This window comes from Tripterygium wilfordii, chromosome 1 (genome assembly GCF_013401445.1).
Source record: "Tripterygium wilfordii isolate XIE 37 chromosome 1, ASM1340144v1, whole genome shotgun sequence".
Taxonomy (NCBI): domain Eukaryota; kingdom Viridiplantae; phylum Streptophyta; class Magnoliopsida; order Celastrales; family Celastraceae; genus Tripterygium; species Tripterygium wilfordii.
The window spans coordinates 7496358-7503760 of NC_052232.1; the positions used below are offsets into that span (position 1 = coordinate 7496358).

At 38.3% G+C, this 7403-nt stretch overlaps 1 protein-coding gene across 1 annotated transcript; it reads left to right on the forward strand.

Moving 5' to 3' along the window:
• Nucleotides 1-300: 300 nt before the first annotated feature.
• Nucleotides 301-5524, forward strand: LOC120012508 (transmembrane protein 87B-like). Its single transcript, XM_038863957.1, has 5 exons — nucleotides 301-601; nucleotides 2418-3351; nucleotides 3708-3803; nucleotides 4011-4147; nucleotides 5055-5524. Exons 1-5 carry the CDS (start codon nucleotides 366-368, stop codon nucleotides 5233-5235), a joined length of 1584 nt encoding a protein of 527 aa, XP_038719885.1. The 5' UTR covers nucleotides 301-365; the 3' UTR covers nucleotides 5236-5524.
• The last annotated feature ends 1879 nt before the right edge of the window (nucleotides 5525-7403 follow it).

Sequence of the window (7403 nt, forward strand, 5' to 3'; positions counted from 1 at the left end):
GCACAATATTTTAGTGAATTTATGGGTTCTACAAGCCCCACACGATACACATAAAATCTTGTGCATACAACTCAGCAATGGAGTCGAGTTTGTGATAATTGAGAGACCAACTGCTGCTAAGATCCTTATCATAGCTGTTCGTTTAATAGTTCAACCAAGCTCAGAGTATCGATGCATAAATTTTCTTGTTCTCAAGAATAAATTAAGGCCTGTTAAAAGCTTCACAATAACAAGAGAAGCCCATAAATGCACTGAAGTTCTTACCATATCCAGCCAGCCCAGCCCATACTGTCTTCCGTCTAAGACACTCGCAACCGCAAAGAGTCGGACAATCAGAGACAGAGTGAGAGAGAAGCAAGGGAGAGATGCATTGTAATGGCTCTGATCTTCACGCAAATGGTTATTATCATAATTTTGTAATAAAATTTGGGTTAATCATATTATATTCAATGGCAAGAGTGGGCGCTTCGATCCACGAATACAAAAAAGAACCCTTCATTCGTCGTTCCAATTCTTACTTCTTCCATGGCGGCAGTGAAGGCCTCTACGCTTCCAAGATACCCGTTGACAATGTCACCCTCAATGGGAAATCCTTCATCAGGTACCACTGCTTATAATGTATTAACGTCTTTGATGTATTTGCTTCCTGGGGAAATTTGTCTGGATTTCTTTCCTTTTCTGCTTCTGTGGTGTCATTTTGTGTTCAATTGTGGCAATGATGTGCTTCTTAGTCATTTCAAGGTCAATATTCATTCTTGTTTGTAAAGAATTGATTTTGATCATTGGGTTTCACACAGTTGCTAACAGTTCATATACGGCTAGGCATGCCTACTTTCCTTTATGGATGGATGGATGGATACTCAGATAATGATCAAATGCATATAACTGAGGAAGATATCCATAATACTACCTTCACATTTACCAGGGACACTGGGAACATACCCTTGTATAATCAAGCTGTTTTGTCTGAGGGATGCGAGAGCTACTTATCAAATCCAAAGAATGAAAGAAAATTTAAAGTAGGATCCTCTGTAATATACCTCATCTATGTGGGGCTGAGGTGGACAAAAAGAAAGCCAAAGCATTTGCCTCTCAGATCATGACTTGATTTTCGGCAATGCACTTATATGACATAGAGGCTTTCTAGGACACAATAGAATCATTCAAGAGAAGGGAAATCAATAATAGGTTCTCTTTGACTTCCATATTCCCTTTTTGGGGTAAACATTTTGTGAATTACATTAGGCATGCATTTAAAGGTAGGTCGTATTGGATGAACTATTTATTGTAGAGTGAGGCTCCACCATGTGGGTATTTGGGTAGGGATATAGTGGATGTGCTAATGTTGGGGAGAATGGAGATTTCTTTTGGATTTGGACGACACCTTGAAAGATTCTAGGTACATTCATGCATCTTAATCCTTAATGCCATTCTTACTTAACTGATGTGGGGTGGTCCCACTCAAATGTGAACATTGAAAAAGTAGCATACATGTTGAAGGATTTAGTGTCAGTTTCATGATTTAGTTGAGTTAGAGGCAGTAACGTAGAAATGAAAAATCTGCCTTTGTGAAATCCGTTGTGTTGAGTAAGAATTTGCACAGACGCTGGGGATGAACCAGTTTTATTAACAAGGGCTATAAATTGATTAAAAACTTCTCACACCTTAAAAGATTGCTTCGTTTTATCATATAATTGGCCATTTTTAGATTTTTTCCCACTTCATAAGTCCTTTGTTATGTATTGGGATGTGAGTAATAAGTTTTGTTTATGAAATATGAAATTTTGGTTCTTAAAAACAGAATCACGAATTCTTATGTCATTCTCCAGTTGCCATATTTTGGGAATGTATGTCAACACATGCTGGAAGTTAGGGATTGTAGCTATTAGTTTTAGACCTTTCAAAGCAGCATGCAGTTATAGAATTAAAGTAACAGGTTGTCAGCCTTTTTTAAAAAAAATGCCGACTGACTGGCAGAGAGCTAAAATGATTGGAATTCTTATTACAAATATGGAAGCAAGAACAACTGGAGCAATGATGTGAATGTGAGAGGAAAGGAAATTGTTAAATATGTCAGTGAAGATAATGTTCATGGAACATAAGGGTAATCATTGGAAAAACGTAAAAAGGTTGTTACCCATGACCTCTTGCGGAGGTGGGCTTGGGACATCATCTGCATCAAGGGGACAAAAGTGGAGTCTTTCAACCGTTAGATGTGCAACTGCAAACTGTTTGGGTTTTTAAGGGGTTGAACTGGGTTTTACCGTTTTACTTACCTAACAAGTAGTCAAGTAGTAGCTGCAGGTGATTGTCAGCGACTTAGCCTATTTCAGTGTAAGTATCTAATCAACAAAATTTTGTTTGGATACACCTGAAACTAACTGGTATTTTGTCTCTTGTATAATATGGAATTTCAGGTTTGAGTCTGTCACCTTTAGGAGAACAAGAGAGTCCGCTGAAAAGAAGAATGAGATGCAGCAAAAAACAGGACTTGTTGAAGCTTTAATAGTTGAAGTGAGAGACAGGGAGAAGATTGGGGGTTCACATTTGAATTCTAATGCAATATGCTGCACTCCAGAACTTGCCAAGGATGGATCCTGCAGGGTAGGGGAGGTAATTATTCACCGAGACCCAGATAAGCCCGATGGGCCTGAACGAATTCAAACCTTCTTTGAGGGGAAAAATGAAGAGGCTAAAATGGAGCTTCAAACAGTTGAAATCAACAGGACTGGAATGTACTATCTGTATTTTATGTTTTGTGATCCACAACTCACGGGCATGAAAATTATTGGAAGGACAGTTTGGAGGAACCCAGAAGGTTATCTTCCTGGAAAGATGGCACCACTTATGACTTTTCATGGCCTCATGTCTTTGGCTTACATTATTTTGGGTCTTGTCTGGTTTCTTCGGTTTGGACAATATTGGAAAGATATAATACAGTTGCACTACCACATAACAGCTGTGATTGGTCTGGGTATGTGTGAAATGGCTTTATGGTATTTTGAGTATGCAAATCTCAATTCAAATGGAGCTAGACCAATGGGAATCACCATTTGGGCAGTTACCTTCAGCGCTGTTAAGAAGACTGTCTCCCGTTTACTTCTTTTAGTGGTCTCAATGGGCTATGGGGTTGTGCGGCCTACCCTTGGTGGTATAACCTCAAAATTACTACTACTTGGTGCAACATATTTGGTATTCTCAGAAGCACTTGGACTAGTTGAACATTTAGGGAACATCAATGACTTTTCTGGCAAAGCAAAACTCATTCTGGTGCTACCAGTGGCTGTCTTGGATGCCTGCTTTATTATATGGATCTTCTCATCTCTCTCGCAAACTCTTGAGAAGCTTCAGGTAATTTTGCATGTTTATGCTGTATATCTAAGAATGGGCTGTCTCAAGTGGTTTGTTGTTGTCAAGGGAGCAATTGCTCTTTGTTTTTCCCTTTTTTAATGGATAAACTTGAGCTGGTAAGATGTATAATTAGATATGATATCTGAATCTTAATATATTCATTATGTACTGCGAAGTTACCATAGCGTTAGAATAGCTAGAAGGAACACTTAGTATGTGACAAGCTGACAGCAAGAGTTGTGGTTTTGTTCATGGGAGATCAGCATGATGATAGATTAATTCCATTCCTAAGCCTTATTCTATCTTCATCCCACTCTGACGTTGTCTGATAATATGTTCTTTTGGACTTTGCACAGATTAGAAGAAGCACAGCTAAATTTTCACTATACCAAAAGTTTACCAACTCCCTTGCAGTCTCAGTTCTACTCTCCATTGCTTGGATCGGTTATGAGGTTGCCCAATTTAATTTACCTTTTTGTTTTTGCGAGTATCTTTTCATCTCAGCTTTTTTCCCTCCTGTTCGCAACTGACAATTTAATTATGATAGCTTAACCATAATAGATTTTTTCAGAAACAAGAGCACTCACATCACATAGTTACAATCATCTACTTGTCTTTTAAGTTTTAACTGAGTTCTTAATTTATTTTTTCATGTTCAGTTGTACTTCAACGCAAGCGACCCATTGAGTGAACTGTGGAGAAGAGCCTGGATAATCCCTGCTTTCTGGACATTACTTTCGTACATACTCTTGGTGATAATATGCATTCTTTGGGCTCCATCTAATAATCCCACTAGGTACTCTCTGGAACATTTTGCTCTTTTCTTGCAGCGGCTGTTTACTGGACTTATTGCTGGCAGTGTATGTTTCTATAATAACGACTGAGATACATCGGTCATTTATAGATTAGGGTTACTGAACTTGTCAGTAGCTTGGTATAGATGTCCTTTGGGAAGTCCAACACATAAATGGACCTTAGCAGAAAAAAGGAAGGAATGCATCTATGTTGTGTTATTCTATCTTGTTATCACTCGCACTAGAACACAATTTATCTTTCCTCTCTGCTTGGTGCTCATCTTAGTCATTCTTTATGTAGTATGCCTTGAAGTTAGGGGTGGTAAAACTCTGTTCAGTCTGGATGACCGAATTTATCCGACCCAGGTTCAACCAAGTTTGAACATAAGTTATATGTCCGAAATCCAAGTTCAAACATAGGGTCTAGGTCCAGGTCCAAACACATATATCTCATTATCTTGTCCGATTTACTTGTGCGAACCCTAACCTGGATTAGGTTATTGTCCGATTTACTTATCCGGATTCAAACCATCCGGGTTTGGTCAATTAAGTACGTCCAAAATCCAATCCGAGTTAGGATCCAGACATGTAAATATTTCGTAAACACGTGTTGTTATCCGGTTCGAACCGATTTTTTGCCACCTCTATTTGAAGTCCACATCAAGGAATAGCTCCTATAAACCTTGTACGTGAAATATCCATTTTTTTGGTTCAGAAGTCTCGGTATTCAATGGAGTGGGAACTCAGGGTGCTTTTTGGTCACATTTCAAGCTGGGAATGTAACATTTAAATCTTTTGCAGAAAATAGGATTTCAAATGGCCATAGTTATTCTAGATTGTTCATAAGAATGGAAATCATTGCCCACGCTGAAGTTTCTTAAATTCCTCTTCTATTCTGTCTCTATGAAGGTATGCATACTCAGAAGAGATGGGGGATGAACTCGAAGAGGAGGAAGGGATTGCACTTACTGGCAATGGAGTTAGGGTGGCTGGAGATGCAGCACTCACTTTGGAAAGAAAGGTGTCAACTGCAGCAGAACCTCATATTTTTGGGCTCGGAGATGATCTCGAGGAACACAAAAGGGAATAATGCACCCTCTTCCATCCCCGTCTGTATTCAGTTCTGCTTCCATGTTCAGTTACAGGCTTACAGCATCAATGCAGGATCCCGCCACACCGTGCTTTCCTGACTACACAGAAAAGAACTGAGAGAGCTATTCAGAGCTTCTTTGAGCCACGGGCCATAGACTGTCAAAGTCTTAATTGATAGACCATGTTTTTAATCATGTACTTGAACGTTTCTCTTTATATATGGACATCCATTCCACCCAGGAAGGGGGGTTCGAAGGAAAAAGAGAGAATTCAAAACTTTTTAGATACGCTGAGCATCCTTATTGTAAATGCTCGCTTTTAATCACTCATCTTTGGCGATAGAATTTTTCTGGGAAGCATTCCCTCATGCAACTAACCTGGCATCTTTATGATTTGCGATAATTTGAAGAATGGTTAGGAAAGAAACGTTGGCCCAACAACACTTGAGGTATTATCCCACATTGAGCCAAAAGTTCATGCGAGTTTGTTCCTAAAATGTGAGACTCTTAACACAGTCCCCTACACTTGTGGGCTTGGTTATGTGAGGCCCAACAATTGGACTAAACGGGTTATGGTGCATTATGATGGAACAATGTTTCCAAAAGGAGTTGGTTACTATGTTGATATAATGCAAGAAAGGATCCCTAAACTCTTAGATGGGAATAAGAACTGCTATTCATACTAGCTGTGGGGGTGAGTTTCATTTTAGTTATCTTTGTTGGTGGACTTAATGACTTCTGAAATAAATGTGTTTGAACAAAAAAAAAGGGGATGATCGTCTTCGCTTTCAAAATTATAATGTGTGAATAGTACACTAATGGGTTTTGATAGCAAAGAAGGTTGTTTTTTCATTCCAAAAGAGAGTGACATGTAAGTTGATACGCTTGCTAAGAGTGGATGAACCTGTGTGAAAGCTCGGGTTGAATGTCTATGAATAGATCCTTTATGGTAATCTCATTTTCTTTATACTTTTGATGATATTCCTCAATGTGGGTCCTCAATTGCTATATATATGGACTTTTAAAGTCTGGGATTTGAATTGAAAATGTATTTATAACTAGTGGTGAATCCACGCGTTGTGCGGGCGTTATTTATCTGTAACTCCATAAGTGAAACTTTGAAGTTGCTTTCGATTAAAAGCTTTATAGTGTTTGTTTATAGAGAAATATAGAATCCGACGTGTCTGAATTCCAATGCTTATCGTATATGCACTAGTGCAGTTGACATTCCACTAATTTTTTATACTTAGCAAGTAATATCGTTCAAGTTAATAGGCTAAACAAAAATACATCTTGAAATTACAAAACTATGCAGACTTACCTTGAATTCATCTTTCACCTCAACTCATTCATGTTCAACAAAACCTTCTTCCCTCCCTCAATTTTCGATTCTAACTTTTACTCAGAATCCCTCAAAAATCCATAATGATAAACCTGTACGAAACCAAACCACCAATAATATTGAAATTCAAAATAACCTAAAACAGATGAACATAGATCTCTCAACTTCTCCTATGCTGTTCGATCCCTCCAATGCTCTCGTTCCGCGACGAAACCACAGTGTCGATTGTTGTTCTATTGCCAGTCTTCATAGAAAGGAATTGCACGATGTGAAGAATTGTGTTGAGGAATTGTGATTCAAAGAACATAGATTTTAGAAAAAATAACACACTCAATCAGTGTTGGAAATCCAAACCACATATATAATCTATCAGATTCTCACCTGTGGCATTTTTACATTCCATGTGGCATTTTTTATTCCACGAGGCATTAGGTGACATGTTAGCCATCTCTGTTGTGAAATTGATCGGAATCGGATCGGAATGACCTAATTGTTGAAATTTGAAACATTCCGTGACGTAATTTGAAACTTTTTCTTTGGGTGATCCAATTGCAAACACCTCTATCTTTTCAGTGACTTATATGTACTTAACCCTTTATTATTATATAAGACACAACGGAACATCAAATCCGATTTAGATTTATAACATATGCAAAACACAACGCAATTAAAATTTAATACCACAAATCGATTTCTGCAGGAATTTTTTTTTAATAGAATCAGAGCTGAATGATTCGGTTCGGTCTGGTCCGGTCCCGTCATTTATAGTGTTTATGTTTGGCGATTATGCACCAAAATCACTTGACCTGACCACTTACATACACC

What these genes read in the sequence shown, in the direction of transcription:
- LOC120012508 (XM_038863957.1), top strand. Translation starts at nt 366, where the DNA reads ATGCATTGTAATGGCTCTGATCTTCACGCAAATGGTTATTATCATAAT. An exon ending in AATGGGAAATCCTTCATCAG is followed by an intron (nt 602 to 2,417) that starts GTACCACTGCTT and finishes ATGGAATTTCAG; the next exon opens with GTTTGAGTCTGTCACCTTTA. An exon ending in AAACTCTTGAGAAGCTTCAG is followed by an intron (nt 3,352 to 3,707) that starts GTAATTTTGCAT and finishes GACTTTGCACAG; the next exon opens with ATTAGAAGAAGCACAGCTAA.